The sequence below is a fragment of the Neofelis nebulosa genome, chromosome 2 (genome assembly GCF_028018385.1).
Source record: "Neofelis nebulosa isolate mNeoNeb1 chromosome 2, mNeoNeb1.pri, whole genome shotgun sequence".
Taxonomy (NCBI): Eukaryota; Metazoa; Chordata; class Mammalia; order Carnivora; family Felidae; genus Neofelis; species Neofelis nebulosa.
This window is the reverse complement of record NC_080783.1, coordinates 83293628-83315995: the sequence shown is the minus strand read 5'-3', so window position 1 is coordinate 83315995 and position 22368 is coordinate 83293628. Positions and strand designations below refer to the sequence as shown.

Sequence of the window (22368 nt, the reverse complement as noted above, 5' to 3'; positions counted from 1 at the left end):
AGGCAAAGAATTAAAATCAGCTACTATAAACATGTTTAAAGAGCTAAAGGAAATCATAGCTAAGGAATTAAAGAGAAATATGAGAAAGATGACTTAGAGAATATCAGGGTGCCTGGGAGGATCAGTAGGTTAAACATTCGACTTTGGTTCAGGTCATGATGTCAGGTTTGTGAGTTCAAGCCCCACATCAGGCTCCGTGCTAACAGCTCAGACTCTGGAGCCTGCTTCAAATTCTGTCTCTGTCTCTCTCTGCTCCTTCCTTGTTCATGCTCTCTCTTTCTCTGTCAAAAATAAACATTAAAAAAATAGAATAAAGAATATCAACTATATATATATACACATATACATGTATACACATATATATACAATATATGTGTATACATGTATATGTATACATATTTATATATATAAATATAAATATAAATTTATATATAAGTATATAAATATATATTTATATATAAGTATATAAGTATGTATATAAATATATACATAAATAAATAAATAAATTTTGAGCTGGCAAAAGTAGAATTGGCAAACTTGAATATAGGTCAATAGAGACTGTCCAGTCTGAGAAACAGAAAGATTTGGGGGCAGGGGGGGAAAGAACAGACCCTCACAGATTTGCAGAACATCATCAGAAGTACCAGTATATGCATAATGGGAGTCTCAGAAGAAAAGAGAGAGAAAGAGACAGAAGAATATTTGAAGAAACAGTGGACAGACATTTCTCAAATTTGATGAAAAACATTAATCTGTAGATCCAGGAAGTTCAACCAACTCAAAGTATGATGAACATAAAGAGATCCATTCTCTTGCATATATAAATGATAGTCACACTTCAAAAGACAAAGAGTAAAAATGCATTTTTGTTTGTAATGCTTTTCTTCTTTTATATGAATTAAAAGATACATGCATAAATTATAAAACTTTGTTAATGGACATTAATACATAAGAATATAATTTATATGCTAATAATAACACCAAAAATGGGGAGCAGAAAGGAACTAAAGCAAAGTTTTTGTATATTATTGTAATTAGGTTGGTATTAATCTGAAGTAGATTGTTTTAAGATAGCATGTTAATTGCAATCCCCATGGAAACCACTAAGAAAATTAACTCCAATAATATAATAGAAGAAACAACAAGAGAATTAAAATTGTACACTGGAAAATATCTAACACAGAAGAATGCAGTGATTGAGAAGGAAAAAACATAATACATAGAACACAAATAACAAAATCATAAAAGTCCTACCTTACCAGCAATTACATTAAATGTGAAAAGATTAAGCACTTGAATCAAAAGATGGAGATTGGCAAAATGTATTTTGAAAAAATGACCCAACAGGGGCGCCTGGGTGGCGCAGTCGGTTAAGCGTCCGACTTCAGCCAGGTCACGATCTCGCGGTCCGGGAGTTCGAGCCCCGCGTCAGGCTCTGGGCTGATGGCTCGGAGCCTGGAGCCTGTTTCCGATTCTGTGTCTCCCTCTCTCTCTGCCCCTCCCCCGTTCATGCTCTGTCTCTCTCTGTCCCAAAAATAAAAAACGTTGAAAAAAAAAAAAAAAATTAAAAAAAAAAAAAAAAAAATGACCCAACTGTATGCTGGCTATAAAAGACACACATTTGACTTAAGAAGCAAAGAGTTTGAAAGTAAAAGAATGGGGAATAGTCTCTTTGGTTATTGTAATAGAGACCCAGTAACTAAAAGAGACTTAAAATAGGTATAATGGTATCAAACAAAATAGACTTTAAAACAAAACTGATGACTTGGGTCAAAGAAGGGCATTTTATAATAAAAAGTGGGTCAATTCATCAGGATGGCATATCAATTCTAAATACATATGCACCTAGCAGCAGAACTCCAAAGTATGCAAAGTAAAAGTTTACAGAATTGAATAAATGGACAATTAAAAAATAACAGTGAGACATCAATGCCCCATTTCTAATAATGGATAGAACATAAAGAGAGAAGACCAAGAAGAAAATATAAAAGTGTATCACCAATATAAGCCAACTAGACCTAACAAACATCTATAGGACAGTTTACCCAACAGCAACAGAATTCACATTCTTCCCAAGTGCTCGTGGAATAATTCTCCAGGATAGGCCATATGTTAGACCATAAAACAAGCTGCAATAAATGTGAAATAATCGAAATCAGACAATGTATGTTCTCCAACATCAATGGATTGATATTAAAAATCAATAACAGAAGGTAATCTTGTATGTCAAGTATACTTCACTAAATAAATACCAAAAAATTAACAGAAAATAATTTTGAGACATTTACAAATATGTGGAAATTAAACAACACTCTTCTAAACACCAAAGGGTGAAAAAAATCACAGGGGAAATTAGAATATATTTATTTTATAATCATGTACATATTTTAATATTGTGTTATTAGGTATATTTAAATTTGTTTATATTCCGGTTGATTCTTCATTATTCAGAAACACTGTTTTTCTATAGTAATACTTTTTGCTTTAAAGTTTGCTTTGCCTGATGTGAGTACAATTACACCATTTTCCTTTGGTTATCATTTCACATTATATCTTTCATATTATTACTTCTAATCTTCAATGGTCCTTATATATAAGTCATATCTTTCATGAGCAGTATATGGTTGGTTATTGTTTCTCTGTCCACTTTGACCATCTTTGTCATTTAATTGGAATATTAATCCAAGTACTTAAGTGTAATTATTGATGTATTTAGGTTTAAATCTACCTTTTTTTACTATATATTTCCTATTGTATCATCTTCTTTTGGGTTAATCAAGTGTTAATTATTCCATTTGCCCCATGTTAGCTTGTTAGTGATATATATATATGTGTTAGCTTGTTAGTAATATATTTTTTTATTTTATTAGTCACCCTAAAATAAGAAATGCCAAGATTCATTCTTTGTTCATTGCATTCTACTTTAAGTTTGTGCTTTTATGACTTCTTGGATAATACTTTTAGTGTTGTCACGTATATTGATTCTATACTTATTTTAAGTCCCACAGTGATTTACTTACTATTATTTGCATTTATTTACCCTTCTCTCTTAATTTTTTTCCTGCAGTTCTGTGTTTAAACCTGAAAAAATCCCTTTAAGACTCTCTTTTAGTGTAGGTCTACTAGAAACAAATTTTCTCTGCTTTTGTTTGCCTGAAAATGAATTTATTTCACATTCTTTTCTGCTGAGTATATTTATAGGTATAGAGTTCTTGGTTGGCAGTTTTGGTTTTTTCAGAACTTTAAGAATGTCATTCCATTGTCTTCTGGATTCCATGGTTTCTATTAAAAAGTCAGCTGAAGTCTTTGTTGCTTAAAAAGTTTTTCTCTGACTACTTTTGATATTTTCCTTTTATTTTTGTTTTTCAGATGCTTGATTATAATACTCTGGGTGTAGCTTCCTTGTATTTATCCTAAATACAGTTTGTGGAACTTTTTGAATTCATGACCTGCTATCTTTCATCAGTTTTGTAAAATTAGTTGCCAGTAGATTTGAAATGTTGCTTTTGTTCAGTTTATGCTTTCCTATTCTTCTGGGACTCCAATTACTGGTATATCAAACTTTTAAAAAACTTTTATTTATTTTGAGAGGGGCGAAGGGCAGAGAGACAGGGAGAGAGAATCCTAAGCTGACACTGACAGTGTGGAGCCCGACGTGGGACTCGAACTCATGACCCATGAGATCATGACCTGAGCTAAAATCAAGAGTTGGTTGCTTAACTAAATGAGTCACCTGGTCTCCCCTGTTATATCAGACTTTTAAATGTTGTTTCATATAACTCATATTTTCTCTTCTGTGGTTTTTATTCCTCTTAATCTTTATACTTAAACTTGAATATTTTATACTTCTCTCTTAGTTTACTTTTACTATTCTCTCTGATGTGCCTAATCTGTTACTAACTCATCTTTCAATTTGTTTTAGTTCTTGTAACTTTCGGTTCTAGCATTTCTGTTTGGTCCTGTTCTTTACGTGCTTGGCAATTTTTAAATTGGATGATAAACATCATGTGTGAAAAATTGCAAAGATTCTATATGAAGTTATCTTTTATCCTGAAAGGATTTGATATGCTCCAGTCATATAACATATGGACTGAGCACATTACTCAAGTCAATGCTGGGTTTCAGATTTTGTTAGCCTTATTGATTTTCAGTTTGTTCTAACTCTTAAAATATAGCCTTTAATTTTTAAGAAGTAGCCTTCTTGGATTCTCTTCTGAAATCCTGAGGTGTTTACTTAGGCTCTAGCACCTTGGTGGTTTCTAAATTTTCATCTCTGTCTCCCAAGGTTTCCAAGGCTGTGAAAATCTCTGCTCAGCTATTTAACATCCAAGCTGTTCCTTTGCACTTAGTTTCTCTGCATTTTACCCTGCACAGTTTAGGAGTCAGCACATGCCTTGAGGGGACATTGTACATAAGTTCGGGTTTGCTCCTCTATGGTTTTCTCAATTCATGTATCTTAGTCTCTCAAGTCACAATCACCTTGGTAGCCTCAAACTACAGCATCTGTCTCCCTAACCCAGTGAGATTGCCATAAGCCCAGGCTGACACTTCTTCTTAGCTTCTATTACCCATGCCAAGAATCTGCCAATACACAAGTGAAAAGCTGAGGTGAATGTGGGGCTCAATTCATTACAGTTTTTTCCTCTCTGGGATCTTGGATTCCCTGGTACTGGCTTCCTTAGTTTTTCTCTGGTGACTCCAAATAGTTGTTGCATATATTATTTTTAAATGGTTGTTCTCAACAGGAGAGTTAAAATATTACAAGCTATTCTATCATAGCTAGAAGTGGAAGTTGAATCATTCACTTTTAATTTGCAATTTTCCATAATCTCTACTTTCAATATAGTCTTTCATTTGTGGTTTTAAAACTGCAGAGTTAAAACTGAGTCAGAAAAAGTATGTACCTGGGTGAACTTGAAATAAGAAAAATGAGTCAGGGAGGCATTTATTCAAATATTAAATAAAATCTGTACAATTGCTATTTTTCTATGGTTAGTCTAAATAACAAAGGGAAAATGGATTCCTGAATTATGTAGGTGTTAGTCTAATACTGCAAATTCAGCATTCTGTGTATTACAGGTCTAATGTCAGTATTGAACAACAAAATTAAAACACTCTATTGGTTTTATAAGTATAAAATATAGTGCCTTTCTGTAACATATATTTTGTATTACTTTTTGAATTCATAACATATATTTTCTCTCCACAGAAAGGTAAGTCCGACGCTTCAGTATGTAAGTTGTTTTTATTTTTTTTGTTTTTTTGTTTTCAAGTGAAAGAAATAGGCCTCTTTACTATGTTGTGTAGGTCTTCTGGATGGGACATGCTCCATTTAGAGCTCGGTTTCCTGCTTGGAGGGACAATTAATATGCTTACTACTTGAGAAACAGCATGGCTCATTGGACTAAGCTTTGAGTCAGTAGTTTGGAGTTATAATCCTACTTCTACTACTGATTCAATTTATGTCCCTGGGCAAAACATTTAACCTCTGTATTTGTTCACCTAAAAAATGGGATAAAATGATCACTTATTTGAAAGAGTAGGTAGTAATAACTAATTTTGAATATAAAGAAATGCGTACAATATATTTTGACCAGTTAAAATTACTACAAGTGTTCCTACAATTCAGTTCCCCCCAAAGCCTCAGTATTGCTTTGATTAAAATTCTTCTAAGTTAAAATGAAGCACAATAAAGTGCAGCTAAGTGTTTTAATTTGCATGCTTAAACAGATGGGAAAATCCAGTGTTGTTTAGACTGAGAAAACAAAAATTTTTTAGAAATAAAGTGAAAAATAATTTTTCTTTACCCATTGTTTTTTTAATTGTAAAGAGTATTATTTGTCATACACATGTATTACTCTCTATTGCCTCAGTGCAAAAATTCACTTTTACACACAATAACAATAAACTTACATCCACTCTTTTCATTTTCTTATAATTCTCTAGAATGGAGTTGTAATAATAATTACTGTTAAATTTTATGATAATTTTATCTCAGCACAGATTTTTTTTTAAAAATGCTCTCACCATATCATAAAAAGGAGCAAATATTTGGATAGTTCCTTTGCCTGGTACTTTATCTTACTTTGCATAATATATGCTTTTGAAAAAATGTAAAGATAATCTTTTTTTTTTTAATACAGAGAAATTTTCAAAATACTTGTATATAGGAAAGGTGCCATTGAAAGGAAGCCTTAAAAAGAATGCCTTTAAAAATTTAATAAATCACCCTCAATTTTTTTTCACAAATTTGAGTTTAATTTAAAATAGAGGACAATAAATTGACTTTCTTTACCATGTATCTCTTTATAACTATTTCTAGTGCACTGGTACTAGACTGAGACTCATTTTTTTTAATCTATGAAATGGCAATAATATCATCAAGGCTACCTATTTAACAAAGTTGTAATGAAAATCAAGTAAGTATGTATAACAAAACACTTTGAAAACCATTTGTCTTGTTGGAGATAACATTGAGGAATGCTGTCATCTAATAGCCTCCAAGAAAGATCTCTGTATTCTTGAAGTCTTAATGTTTTTACTCCCTTGTCTAATATTTGTCACCATTCTAAGTAGTTTCCACCTCCTTAGAAATGACCCATTCAGCTCACTGGATGCTTTAACATCCAATTTTGAATCCACTGCCAGTCACAATTTTTTTCTATCACTGCATTGGTAACTCCCTGGCCACTGTCATCACAGACACAACTCCCCTCCAAAACCTTGAATTCATATTCTTAGATAATAGTTCCTATCCTAGCTCACTTGCTTAAATATCAGCCAGAAGGCAATGAGTCCAAATGGTGTCAGCCTTCTAATCCATTGCTCCTGTCACAACTCTACCCACAACAGCCTCTTCTAGATTGCATTTTCTCCTGTCCAACTCAAATTCCATTATTCAGTGTTTCAATACAATTCCTATAACTTTCTTGTTTTTCTTTTACTCAAAAATCACTTACTTAACAAACCCAACCAAGGTAGAACTCAATCATCTGTATGACATCTTTCTCAGTTTTTATCTCATCTCTCTGGCTGTTACTTTTTCATCCCCTTTCCTGGCTCTTTATCTTCCATTTGCTAAATTTCTTCTCTCTGTCCCCTCTCTACTTAAACACTTTTATTCATTCCCATGGACTTAAATACCTTTTATGTGCTGATAATTCCTAAATTTGTTATCTGTAGGATTGCCGTTCCGTGAAACTTCAGTCACATCCAAATGCTTACTTACTTTACATCTCTATTCAGATGCCTTGCGGTCATCTCAGATTTAACATTTTCAAAATTGAGTTCTTTCATTATTCATCTCTCTGCTTCCTTTTCTATATCTCTCCCTCTAAATATTCACCATCTCAACCAATGACACTATCTCTGCTCCTTTGCTTAAGAAAAAAGTAGCAGTCATCCAATTCATCAGTAAATCCTGTTGATTCTTCTTCCAAATTATATCTTGAATCTGTCTGATTCTTTCCATATTAGTTCATAGTACCATAATCTCTTGCCTGACTTACTGTGACACCTTTCTCACTGGTCTCTGCTTTCTTTGGTAATTTCTTACAACCTGTTCTCCATATAAGAGCAAGAATAATCTTTAAAGACCTAAGCTAGAACTCCCTTACTTAAAACTGTCCAATGGCTTGATGCTTCACATTGAATAAAATCCAAGGACTTTACTTCTGTCTATAAGATATTACATGGTCTGGGGCCTGAATTCCTGTTTCTCCTTATTCATACCACTGTCTTCATAGCCATGAGATCCTCTTTTCAATTTCTGGAATACATTATAGGCTTTGTACATACTGTTCCTCCTTAACTAGCTCGATTCATGGCTATCTCCTTTTCGTCTTGTGGGTTCAGTTTAAATACGACTTCCTTAGTAGGTCCTTCCTGATTTATTCTAAATAATGCCTTTTTTCCTCTCCAGTTCCACCACTCTTCCTTATCTCAGCACCCTGTCTGCTTTTATACATAATCTTTCCCACTTGACAATTACTTGTTTACTTGCTATTTTTCCATCTTCCTTATGATACTGTAAGCTCAATGAGGGAAGAGATGATATCCACTTCTTTTATCATTATACAACCAACACCTAGGACAGATCCTGTAGCTAATAATTACTTGTGGAATAAATGAATACCACAGATAAAGATGGACAATGTGATGAAAATGACTGATTCTTATGCAGTCTTGCATTAGAGACAATTTTAGGGCCATAACCATCAAAGCTTTATTTAAGATCTTAAACATTTGTTAAAATGGATGGAAAGCACTATTTTTGAGACAGTCTTAGGTATATAGCCTATTTTCCACTCCAGTCCTTTCAAATGATCTATGGTGATTTTCCCATCTATGAGACTTTTATAAAATACAATAAAACTAAATTACTAAAAACACGAAATAAAAAAACAAAATATAAGCCCAATTATTTTTAACTTCCACAGACTTAACATTATTCTTTAAGTTTCTGTAAAACTTTTTAATTGAATGTTGTCAATGTCTATGCCAATCGCATTGAAGATCATAACAAAGAGTTTGAGCCAACGCTGGTTTGAGAACTGCATTTTTGAGTAGTGTTGTTTTACTCCAACTTGAATGAATGACTGGGGTCATTGGGATTGATTTATTCACTATATCTCAAAGCACATGTAGCCTTTGTTATAGAAAGAGGAGTTGAAAACCATTAGAAGTAAAATAGAAAACAAAATAAAAGCCATAAGATGTATAACATAGGCATACAATTTAGAAATAAAAGTTAGAAAATTAGTTGAAAAAAAGTTATAAAACTATGAAAACAGAAAACTAAGTCCCTGTAGTCATGAATATAAATTGGAGGGTGGGAAAATACCTCTGGATTTTGAAGGACATGAGAGTGGGAGAAAAGTCAAAATTTACCCTTGGGATGTTACACAAGAACCAGTTGGTTGTTGAGGATTCTGTTACTACCGGTTAGTATAGCCTTTTTATCAAAGTGCTGGATACATTATTTCCACCACAGCTAGTATTTCCTAACTTTCCTAACTCATTTTCCTGCCTTAAAATATTCTGCCTTCATGTTTTGTCCCACGTCCATTCCCACATCTATATTCTTCTCATTATTTCCTCCCCTTACACCCCACCATTGACATACTGCAATGCTATGCCTAGATCTAAGTAAAAAGAGAGGAGTAGCAGTAGCAAAAGCTAGGATATGGGGAATTTCATTTCTACCTTGAGCATTTAGGGAGAGGAGAATGTTCATAGAAGATATGCTATTATTTGCCTTCCTTTGACTTACCAAGTTACCAAGATTTTCCCCATGTACTATGCTTTACAGCATTGGTATATGAAAAATTCATTACTTATGCCACTTCAGGAACATCCATGTTATCTGAACACAGGAGAAGACTTTTATAGTACCTTTATAGTACACTTTCACATAGTTACACAAATATATACTTTTAGAGTATATCGAAAGCAGCAGAAATATTTTTAAATCCTTCATCTTAGGGAAATTCAACATCCTTCATACTCCAAAGAATTTAGTCATTTTACTGACGATAAAGGAAGAGAGATCTGGCATGTCTATGCTTAATTTATATGTGGCTGTTGGTATGTCCAAAGGCAAGTGAGTACATTACAGTGGGTTTCTTCACAATATATGGCATACCACCCAATCTCAAAGGTACGTTCAAATCTGACCTAATTCAATTCCAGCTCTATTTCAGAGCTGAAGATTTAAACTTACTCCATACCTTTTAGAGCCATATGAGTTTCTAGCATAAAAAATCAATTGTCCTTTATTTTGGAAGCAGTCTATGACACTTGTTTACCTCTGTATCCTCATCTAGCCAACATACACTTGAATTTCTAGATTGAATTGGCCTTTCAAGATTCCTCCAGCTGGGAAAAACTTGCAGTTCAATTGAACTTCTTGTCTGAACTCTGGACTTGAAATTCCAGCATTAGAGTGAATAGAAGACCAGGTCTCAGGCATGGAGATTGAGTGGTGTTAGCTAAAGATGTTTAATACATAATTGTCTAATGCTCTGGCAGACCAGAATTCATGTTTCCTTTCCCTTTCTTCTCCTTCCTTCCTTTCTTCTTCAGTTTGTGCAGATTGCACTGTTAGGGAGGTGTTGGATATGTAGATTAACAAAAAGTGATTCTAGAAATAGGAAAGAAAGAGGGGCAGTAGGGTTAGCTGCAGCTACCTTTGTCTTCTTTTTAACCTTTGGAATTCCAGTGGGAATTAGTCACATTCTCTCATGTCTTACTAGGTTAAATTATTTTTGAATTTTTAAAAATATACAGAGGATGGGGGATTTTAGGAACAAAATAGGTAACTACTGTTACTGGATATTAATAACTTCTCCCATGGGGTTAAACTCTTTATTAGAGAAGAATAGTCTTCTAGTGAGTACGTGGACTTGTTGCTCCTCTTTCATACAACAGAAAAATAATTTCCACCTTCTCTTACATTCTTTTACTGGCAAATTTAGGTGGTTAGATAAGGAATATATTTTCAAGTTTTAGTCCTATTACTGGTTATTCCAGTTATTCCACTTGCTCTGATTTCACAACTCAAGAAATATGGAAGTGATGCAGAGATAAGACAACAGTGAGGCCTGATCCAGGGTATAACCGACATCAAATTCCTGAATGAATTAAATACACTCTTCGCTTCCAGAAACATTAGTGGCAACTTTTAGTGCAACTGGAGAATGCAAGAAGGTTTATATTTATTCCTCTGACCAGCTCATAAAGTTCAGAGAATTACATAATATGAGATCATTTAGACACCCTGAAGACCAACTTGGGACTTTTCTTAACTCTTGCACAATATCAGTCAAATTCTGAGCACCACAACTTGAGAACTGGAAATCTTGGAGAGAGTTTAAAGAGTCACAATAATTACTAATAACCTTGACAAGTTGTAGAAATGGGCAGATAATTACAGGATGAACTTAATAGACAGAAATATAGAGTAATTTAGAGGAAGAGAAAAATAAAACACTGTGAATACAAGGGAGAAGGCTTGGCTTTGTGGGAAAAATGTGGGAATCAGTAAACCGCCAGTAAAACATGAGTTAGCCGTACAGTACAGTTGCTTTATTATTCTTTATTAATAACCCCCCACATTTATAGAATACACGCAAGAATATTGTACTTAAGAAAAAGGCAATAATCCCCTAGTCATCCATACAATTATACACCTATCACATGCTAGACACTTTGAGTGCAGGCATAAAATGGAGAAGACGTAAGATTCCTACCTTCACGGAGCTCGCTAAAGTGTGGTAAATGAGAAAGGTAGTACCTTTAATACTGTTTTAAGTTTGTATTTTGTAGCCAACTTCAAGTATAGCAAATACTGTGAGTTCCTTGAGGTAGGGATCCTGTTTTTGCATTTAGGATCCATTCCGTGCCTCTAGCACAGCACCTTGTAAGCCATCAACTCGTATTAAGGGGTAAAAATAAGTCCTAAAAGAACTAAAATTTGAAAAAGTAAATACTTGTCTGACCATCAAACATGTCGATCGAAATCAGGTTTCCTCTTCGGCACGTAATAAGTATTTGTGAACCTATTACGTGGAGAAGAGTTCTCAACACAATGCTTTGTGTATAAAAGGGATGGTGGGATGGTGGGAATGCACTCAAATTGCACACGGTGATAACTGCCATGGATATCCTGACCGGGTTGACAGCCCATCCTCCACGAGTTTTTCCACTTCTTTTTTAGCCAAAAGACAAAACGCTTAAGCAGTAGCTACAGGGTTGGGACGCGGAGCTAAGACTGGGGGCACAGACACCACCTCGCGCGCACTGAGCTCCGCTCGGACTGGCTCACCCCGGCTTCGCCCGCGCCTCCGTGCGGACGAGGCGTCCCCCCAGAGGAAAGACAGGGTGCCGCAGACGCCCGTCGGAGTCACTGGCCACCCGCCCTGCCTCAGGCTCCTGTTCCTCTTGGGCTCCCACTGATCTTGCGAATGTACGCTCCAAAGAGACCAGCGGGGTGCGCGAGTAGAAAACCAGGCGCTCCAGGTCCCCGATCGCATCCAGTCACCCACCCACTCGAGCCCCGCAGCCCAGCAGGCCCAGCAGGCCGGACGCCGAGGCCTCGCGGTAACGAGCCTCCATCCGCCCCGCCTCCTCGCCCTCCAGCCGGCCCCGCCCTCGCACTCACCCCTCCCCCGCTCCCGCCTCGCTTCCCCGACAATCTCCTCGCGCTCCCGGCCCGGCACGCGCGCTGCGCCCGGCCGCCGCTGCCGCCGCCGCCGTCGCCGCCGCCGCGGCGGAGCGTTTCTCCGCGGTGCCTGGCTTCCAGCTTCGGGCCGGAACCGGAAGTCTGGGGGGCGGGGCCGGCGGAGGCCAGGGGACCGAAAACGCGGCCGAGCCCGGAGCCCGGAGCCGGAGCCAGAGCCTGGACCAGAACTTGGCCGCCGCTTGCACCGCTGCCGCCGCCGCCGCCCGCTGCTCCTTCCCCGCGCCGCAGCTGCCTCGGCCGCCACGGCCGTGAGCTCGGCCGTCAGTGGTCCGCGGACTTTGGGTGTCCGGGTTGAAGGTCGGTCCGGACGTCGGACCCAGCTCGGTTCCCGGACTGTCCGGGCGGCAGCGGACGCCGCCGCCTCCTCGTCGCCTCAGCCTGGCGTTTTGTTCCGAGAGACCCAAGAGGCGAGCGGAGCTGACAGTGATTTTGACAGTGATTTAAACCCGCTTTTGTTGTTGTTGGCTTTTCGTTGTTTGGTTTTGTGTGTTGTGCGTGTGTGTGGCGGTTTTTCCCCCGTGGTGCATTTTTTTTTTTTTTTTAATTGTTGTGCTCTCTCTCTCTTTTTTTTTTTTTTTTTTTTTCTTCTTAACCCCGTGAACGTTTTTTTGGTCGGGGCTTCCGAATATGTTTTATGACGGTTGATTTTACACCAGGAGGTTTGTCTCCGAGGAAGACCCAGGGAACTGGATATCTAGCGAGAACTTCCTACGGATTCCTCGGAGCCTCGGGAAAATGGGAGCTGCTGCAAAGTTGGCGTTTGCCGTCTTTCTTATCTCTTGTTCTTCAGGTAGGTGCATGGAGCCCGGCGCGGCGGGGCTGCTGCTGCTGCTGCCGCTGCCGCCGCCGCCGCCGCTGCTGGCGGCCGCGGTTGTTGTTGGCCGAGGTTGTTGTTGGGTCGGCGAGCTCCAGTGGAGCCTGGGGAGGTTTTCCCCGACCCGGAGCCCCTCGGCTGCGACCCCCCAGGTCTGATTGTGATCTGGAAACCTCCGTGAATTTTTCTCGTCTAGAGTTAGGCTGGCGAACTGATAAAGAGTGACTGCTCTGTTGTGGAAGTGAGAAAGTCATGGTTTGTGGCCATAACACTGGATGACAGCGCTGGTTGGGTTGCAGTTAAGCCACAGATACCACAAGTGACAATCTATGCAAAGGTTTGAGAACCGAAAGGCGTTTTCTGGAATGTCATTTACTGTGGCATTCTCCAAAATAAGGGTGTTTTATTTTAATTGTCTTTTAATTAGTGCTTCACCAGTGACTATCACGACAGAGATCAAGCCAGTTGTTACTTAATTTTGACCGTGAGAAACAATGCATCATATCAGCAATTTCATCTGGGTCTCCCTTTACGTTTTCTTCAACTTCACTGTCCAGCAGTGTTAAAAATAGTTGTAGTTGTTGTTGTTGGAGTATTAACAATAACCCAGTGCTGGAGAGGTATGCCTCTGTGTGTTGGTAATGTGCTGGCTTTCAACCACCATTTATGTTCTCTTTTCTGGCATAGATTTTGCTTACCTACGGAATACTTATTTTAAACGCGTTGTATTGAAGCATTGTTTTTGGTTTAGAGCAGCCATTTGAGATTGTTCATACTGTCAAATACACTATAATCATAAAATAGGTTTTGCCCAAGGTTGGAAGAATAGTTTGGTCCTTTTATATTTGAAATTTTGATTTTGTGAGAACGTTCTATGCTTGCAACCAGTGGTTGGAAAACTATCTAGTCCTTTGTATTTGAAATTCTGTAAATGAATATATCATCTAGCTCAAAGGTGCAAATGTACACAACAGGAGAGTTTGTTTGATAGATGAAACAATTTTAAAGTCACAATGGATCTGTTTATCATAAAATTCAATATTCAGTTACTAGGTTGTGACAGAATTATGGGGGGGGGAACGAATTGACAGGTTTCATGGCCATGTCTTTATCTCGTTTGCTACAGGGAAATTAGAGGGTGTTAGTCTTTTCTTTGTGTACCTCTGTGGTGTGTGTGTGTGTCCATCCTCCCAACCCTCCCCCCCCCCCTTAATAGAATCTTTTGTAATGTATAGAATTTTGCTGAATGGTACATTTCCTTGTGGTTAATAAATGGATAAAGTCTAGTCTTATGTCTGTAGTGGTATTGATCAGTTCCGGGTGGGCTAAATGTGTTGTGAAATGGCGATCATTGCCAGAGATTAACCAAAGAATCATGTCTGTTTAAATGGAAGAAGGAACATGCTTAAGGCAGGCTGACAGTTCTTTTTGTGCACGGTTTGGGGAGGAAGATAAACAATGGTGTCTCTGAAATGAATGAATACCTTGATAACATTAAACCTTTTGCTTTTGTGACATGACTTAACTGTGTAGTTTTTATTTTTCCCGTAGTACTCTTTATCCTGTGTTCTGTATGTTCTGGTTGGTAAACTCCTCTTGTTCAAATCCCTTTCTCTGATCTCCTGCCCTTGAGGAGGAGGGGCATCATGGCCACTGACCAAGGAATTGTGGACATTATTCCCTCCCAAACCCACCTGAGTCACACTAATTGGTGAAGGAGGTTATTCTTGAGCAGTCTCAAGGTATTACTTCTGGAAAAGCACGCTGTCGCTACAGATCTTACAGCTTCCTCTGCTTGGTTTGGAAGTAAAAAGAATTGAGCATTAGTTTTTTTGTAGGATCGTTTTAACTGGGCCAAGAGGTTAATAACTAAAATTTTAAAATACAGTAATTTTGTTGCTCTAGAGCATATAGATATATATATATATATATAGCACACAGAATTACATAAAATTGCTACTAAATATTGTTGCATAGTTTATTTTTCAAATAAAAATTCCTAGTTGAACTAAAATATAATTCTACTGAAGATCACTGAAATCATCTGAAAGACTTTAATCCATGTTTATGTATGCAGATTTTTAGTACTTAAAATATCTGATTTTTTTTAAAAGGCTTTTGTTATGAACCAAATATACTCTAAAAAATTATTATGTTTCTTTTCCTAATTGATTTTTCTGTGTAATATGTAAATTTGGCATGCTGGAAGCATGAGGATGGCTATTTTTATGTGAATTAAAAAAATTTTTCAAGTTGTCAGTTTTTAGTTTCTGGATTTTTTTTTTTTTAAGCAAATGAGAAATGGTGGTAAAGAGCTCTTGTATTTCAGGATTTTTGGATGGACGTTTATTGTTTTCTTTAGTATTTTGTGGACTTTGATTTTTCAGTTTCTATCCTGTGTTATATATACTGGAGACTGATTTTGCAGACTGATTTTGCATATTCTGCGTTCTTGTAGAATATGGCCAAATATGTAATTTCTTTCTGTAATTCCAGGGGAAACATTTTGGAGTTTTTCCTTCATCCTCAAATGCCTTCAGCTTCCTTTTGTATTTGAATTTTTTCATTCTCCTTATCTTTGCTCAGATTCTGTTTCAAAACACAGATCTATTTCTTAGATTTTTATTTGTATGTTTTTAAAGCATTGTGGTTAATTTGTATCTTTCTTCATAATTCCTTAAACTGTGAAGCTGAGTTTAATACTTGTTCTAGTACTTAGGTTTATCCTACCTAGAATGATGCAGCTATTGTGGCATTTGAATTGTACTGTATAAGTAGAGAATTTGTTTGGATTTCTGTGAGAGCTGAAGGAGTCTGGTCCATATATTCCATGAAATAAGAACTGGAAATAAAGTAATTATCTGCATTTCCTTCACTTCAGTTAGACAATACTGTGTGTGTGTGTGTGTGTGTGTGTGTGTGTGGCCCGTGTGTGTTTCTGTGAGTGAGTGTATGTGCGGTTGGAGGGAGAATTGGCAGTACAGTGAATCTTCTGGGACTCTTCTGAACTTTGGCTAACAAGTGATAGATATTAAATGCTTTGTTTTCTACAGGCAGAATCTCTTAAATCTAGTCTGTGATCAAATTCAAATATAATATATTGGAACATTAAGACCATAAGAGAAACAAAATAAACTCTCTCTCTCCTACTAATTCATTTTGAATTTTTTTCTAAGACAGTAGTTCTCAAGCTTGGGTGTCTTTTGCTCCTTGCCCCTGCACCTCTCCCCCCAGGGGGCCTTTGAAGACATTTTTCCTTGTCACAATTGTGGGGGAGGGTGTGCTACTAGCATCTAGTGGGTAAAGGGCAGGGATTCTGCTAATCATCTCATAATGAACAGGACAGCCTTCCGAAGTGAAGGGTTATCTGGCTCAAAATGTCAATAGTATTGACAATAAGAAGGCTTATTTTAAACTTTTCATTTTTGAAAGCATGGGTATATTAGTAAAAGGGCTTTGCTTTCCTCTCCCACGGTCAATCATCCAAATTTTACAAGTACATGTTATTGATCTCCAGGTGACCTTGTATTGAGAGCTTTCATCTTTTATCTTTTAAAATTAGAATGATTATATTAGAGAAACAGACTATAGGTATGCACATTATTTCATCTTATTATACTTTAATGAAAATATTTTGTTGACTTACGAATAAACTCTCCAATCACTTTGCTATGATGGAGAGTCCATGAAGACTGTATATTCATGAATAGGATGAATGATTGGTCAAGGTATCAAGTTTAATTATATTTGCTTTTGATCCAGTAGTGTCTTTGCTGTAATAATCATCTTTAAGGATATTTCCTTTTATCCTTATTAAAATCAGTGTCTGGACTGTGTGGTGGCAACAGGATTATGTGTGAGAGAAAGAGATGAACATGGTGCCTGTAAGTTTTATATGGAAGAGATATGTTTGCTGTTAAATGTCTGTGAAAGGTTTCAGAGTATAAATTCAGGGTTTTTTAAAAGGGTGTTTCATCTTTTTTAGATAACTTTAATTTGAAGAAATATTTATTTATTTTTGAGAGAGAGAGAGAGCGTGTGTTGTGTGTGTGTGTGTGTGTGTGTGTGCGCGCGCGCGTGCGTGCATGCGCGAGCAGGGGAAAGCAGAGAGAGAGGGAGAGAGAGAATTTTAAGCAGGCTCCACACTCTGTGTGGAGCCCAACGTGGACTCCATCTCATGACCCTAAGATCATGACCTGAGCTGAAATCAAGAGTCAGACGCTGGACTGAGCAACCCACGTGCCCCAGTTTGAAGAAACTTTTAAAGTAGTTTCTTAATTACATAATTTTCTGAAGAACCATTGGCTGGGTTTTGGTCATCATTAGGCTCATGTAGGGTATACTAATTAATATTCTGTGCTCTATCACAGACCCTTGTCCTTTTTAAGGTTAAAATTTGACCATAATTAATAAGTGCTTACTTTGTTTTGAAATCTGGTTTTAAGGAAGTTAACCAGCCAGGTAAGGATTAAAGTGAAAAAGTTTAAGTAGCACTACACCAGTGAAAGGAAAAATTCTGAAATCTCTCCCACAACAAGTGTGCAAATACGCCTTATACTATCTTTGTAACACTTCCCCATACATATGTATCTCTGGTACTGTTGACATTTTTACCTTTTGGGTTTACCAGACTCCTTGTTTCATGAGAAGTAAAGCATAACTAAACCAAATGAGATTTTAATAATCTCTAAATGTTCCTTTAGATTCTAAAACTATTTTGTTGCTTTTTTACTTTTGTAAGTAGTGTACTCTCATATCTCATCTTTGGTGTCTCAGAAATCTGTGATTTAAATTTGTCTTTTCATGCTCTTTTATGTTGCTACTTGTCAAAATAAGGTTAGCAGTGTTTGATATTTGGGTCACTAGTACTCCTTCACTTTTTATTCCATGTTCTGTAACTTATAATCTCTTCTGTTCCCTTTCCACTTTCTGCCTTCTTTGTTTACTCTCTTCCCGGCCCTCTCCCCACTGTTCCTTCTGTACTTCCCTAAACTATAGGCTGCTTGCTTGTGGAACCCACTTGTTGCTTAGCATCAGGGGTGGCTCAAGAGGGCACACCCATGGTTTAAATGAAAACAGGTTCAATTTAGGATGTTTGAGAATTAACCAGATAGTCTTTTCCACTGTTCTTTAAATTGTTGGTTTCTGGAATACCACACACACACACACACACACACACACACACTTGGGAGTAGTGTTACTCTCTTGGAATCAAATGACCTGAACTGTAGATTGCTCTTACACCCTTTTTAATATTCTGGTTTTCTTTAACTCTTTGTTTTTTTTCAGAAAGTCTGTCTTTTGTTATTATTCATTCATCATCTCTGGTTAAGCCAAAATTTGACCAGACCAGAGAATATATTTATTGCTACAGCTGGGACCACATCAGACTTCCTCTGTGGTAGATTTAATTTTGTTAGGTTATGATAGTCATGTCTAGACAGAACATTGATTTCAAATTGACTATTGAACATGAAAGTTCCAGGAATAGTGTATAGGGGAAGGAGAAGGAGAAGTCAAGAGGTAAGAAAACTACTGTAGATAGCAATTGACTTTCCGTCATTCTCCAACTGGATTTCTGTTAGGCACTTGCATATACCCAAATGCATCTAGTAGTCACATTTAATAAAGGGATCTAAAGGAAATGTATTGTTGTCTTTGAGGTTCGATTTTTAAAAACTGTTAAATGGTGAGCTTAAAGGAAAAAAATCGGAGGTTCTTATGGATACTGGACAAGAATGTGGTCGTGGCGTCAGTGGACTTTGGTTCTGGTGCCAGCACTTCCACTGTCCAGCTCATTCATCATTTCTCTTACCTGAATTATTGTTGCACTTTTCTAGTTAAGACTACCTAGGATCTTGTCACTACTTCCTCTTCTGTTCCATCCACATATGACTTCTAGATTGATCTCATTAAAAGATAAATCTAAATATGTCACTCCTACTTAAAATGTTTCACTGTGAGTCACCTTTAGCATGAAACCCAAAGTCTTGGAATGGCATGTACTTAGAATGGTGTTTTATCATTGGTTCCTGCATGTTTTCTCTAACATCTTAGTATATTGGTTGGCTAAGGGAGTTATATTTCCCTGGTTTATATCCTGGCTTCACAGTTTAACCTTGGGCAAATCACTTCACTTTTTGTGCTTCAGTTTGTCATCTACAAAATGGGTATATTAGCAGTGCCTACCTGAGAGAGTGGTTTGAAGATTAAATATCACATAAATACTAGGTATTCTGATGTGGCTCCTCCTTAGTGTGAGTCCTATATTCCAGCTGTACAAAGTTGACTTGCAGTTTTTTGAATGTGTCCTCCTTTATTGTGTATCAGTATGGTACCTTTGTATATGTTGTTTCTTCGTCCTTTACCTGGCTAACTCCTAAATTTTTACGACTGAGAAATATCCCCTCTTTGGAAGCAGGGTTTTTTTTTTTGCCACCCAACCCAGATTGAGCTAGTTATTTTCTATTCTTCTAAATGATCTTGATTCCAGCAATTATTGCAAATATTTATTTGCCTGTATACACTTTAGACTATGAGCTCTCCGAAGACCTCTTTATCTACAGACCCAGTCCTAGAATCTGGCACACATTAGGTGCTGAGCAAATGTTTAGTGAATGAATGAAGTGAAATTTTTTAATTTCTGGGCCTGAATTTTCTTTTATGTACTAAAGCAATAAACTTGGATTAGATTGTTCCTGGACTTTTTTTCTGTCTCTAAAAGCTTTATGATTCTATAATCCTAAGGTTAGAGTTTAATAGTGATATTTTATTAAGAAAAAATGATTTTGCTGGTTGTTGTTTTGCTGCTGTCCTTAAGTTCTCTTCATTTTTTTGAAATGCTGTGTTTCTGATCCTTAGACTAAATATTTTAATGTAATTGGAATTGCAGAGATATTGAAGGCATCTTAGAGAGCATCAAGTTCTGTGACTTTCAGCTTTTTTGACCATAACTCACAATAAGAAATGACACATTGCATCATGACTCAGTTCCCTTAAACATAAATATGTATATGTATTAGAAATATTTTTGTGAACTTGTACTATGTGTGAGACTTTTATTTATTTTTATATTCTATTTCACTATTTTTTTGTTGTGATCCATTAATTAATTCAGTGATCAACTAATGGGTTCTAACCTCCTAAGAAATAGTGACCTACCTAGTTCAACAATTCCTTATTCTCTCCACCCAATATTCTGACTAGAGAAGGAAACTACAAAGTAAATATGTGCAGTGAAAAATATGGGAGCTGAAAAATGTGTTCATTATTTAATCTACAATAGAGAATGTGTACTTATGTACAGAATATAGGGAAAACTCTTCCCAAGGGAGAACATGGACCTGCTCCGTCTAAGCTGTTTTCTCTTCTGGATTCACTGGATAAATTAAGCACACATAAAGGTGTTAAAACAAAATTAGATTGTAATTTTGAAGAGTTCAGATTCACCCCCCCCCCCCCCCCCCGAAAGGCTTGCTGGAGGACATAGATAGATCCTAATAATAGGGAAAAAAAATAATCTTGGCAGGTAGTTGAGAGGGATGTTCATCTTAATATGAAGGAAAATGTACAAAATAGTATCATTAACACAGAGAACATTTGACAGTAAACCTGACCATGATGGAAGGCAAGTTGAAATGAAGGAATTTTGACTAAGGAAGAGATTTATGAGATGAGAAGATGTTTATAATTGCTTGAAGAAGTAAAACTATCTTAGTCAAGGGGGTTCAATCAGATGAAAGGTAATTAAAACTAAGAGGGGATAGGAGTGGATGATACAGATCTTGAGGATGTTTCAAATATATAAAAATGTGGAATATAGAAGAGCAGTTTGGTAGCACTGCTAAATAAAATTGGTAAGGAAATAAACCAGGAGAAAATAGGGTGCATTTTCATAACTAAAGAGATTCTAAAGACAGATACGGATTTAGATTATAAGCACAAATGAAAATACAGACATAGATTTGAAATAATAAGAGTACATAGGAAACGTGAGTACGTGTGATATTCTTTTACAGGGGCAGAGACACTGTATGATGGAAAAGTCTTCATTGTATAGTTAAAGAATTCTAAGCACTCGTGGCTCAATATGTTGTTTATATTTAAATAATGGTCAGATTACAGTAATTGCAATTATTGCTCATACTGGCCATCCAGATTATATTCTTTGAAATTTTCGTGAGGCATTTTCCTCACAGTAGATCTTGGTTCTGTATAAGTAGATTTAGAAACTTTTCTGACTGACTTGATATATGCTGTTCATGTCTGAATCCTAAACCTTTTCAATATCATTCTTTTGGACTAGATAAAAGCACTTTTTTCTTCAGTTAACTATTTTCTTAGTAGCTCTTGTTACATTGGGAATCATTTTATTCTCTAACTTGCTGAAGAAAAGTAAAGCAATAAGATAATTATTAGAAGTTCCCATTAGGGAGTGGTTGCTTTTTAAAAGATTTGAAAAATGAACCATCTTTACATATTGTAATAAAAATAAGCCTATCTATATATAAAGCTTTGAGAAAGGAATTTTCCTACTTAAGATTTCGAACTTTATAATCTATACTTTATAGAAATGAAACATTTATTAGGAAATATCTGTGGATCTTCACATCTTTATGACTATACATGATAAGTCAAGCTTGCTCCAAAGCATTATTTTAAGAAACCAGGGCAGGGCAAATTATGAGATCTTGGCAAGTTTCTAAACCTCTTAGATTAATTTTTTAGATTTGTAAACCACGATGTATTAAATGAAGTAACATGCCACATAACAGTAAATGGTTTATAGTAGATGTTACATACACATATTAGCTTCTAACCTGTGTTTAAGTCTAATCTGTAAAAACAGTTAAAAATATAGATTCATTTCTTGGAATATGTTTTTTAATTTGCTGGTAAATTACTTATCAGTCAATATGAAATAATATTCTGACTAAATGTTTCAGCCAAAGAAAATATCACTAAAGAGTGCCAAATAGGAGCCAGGAAATATCTAGAACATTCAGATAAATCTTTTTTTTTTTTTTTTTTTTTTTTTTTATGAAGAGTTCTTTAAGGTCTCCTTGTTCCAGCATGCATTAAAAGGAAACATTGGAGTACATTTTCATTTCTATTTATTGGAATTTAAAATATTTTTCTTAGTTTCACTTAAACCTTAAGTGTTTCAAAATTTTTCATGTAAAAGTAAAGTCTTGAAAGATTCTTAAGTCTCTTATAGGGTAACAGCTGCAAGCTTTGAAAACATAATCATTTAAGTTTTGAGATCAGTATTTTGAATGTGGTATAATATTTTGGACTAAAACTTAAGAGTCTC

At 36.3% G+C, this 22368-nt stretch overlaps 1 protein-coding gene across 2 annotated transcripts in view; it reads left to right on the top strand.

The window, feature by feature from the left end:
* Positions 1-12543: 12543 nt before the first annotated feature.
* Positions 12544-22368, top strand: part of ACVR2A (activin A receptor type 2A) — an 83043-nt gene continuing 73218 nt past the window's right edge. Inside the window, exons 1-2 of one of the 2 annotated variants that reach the window (XM_058715353.1) lie at positions 12544-12648; positions 12898-13031. In XM_058715353.1, the coding sequence (XP_058571336.1) occupies positions 12977-13031 (55 nt within the window). In that variant the 5' untranslated portion in view covers positions 12544-12648; positions 12898-12976. Of the gene's footprint in view, positions 12649-12839; positions 13032-22368 lie in introns of those variants that run through there. The other variant, XM_058715354.1, reaches the window with a different exon arrangement.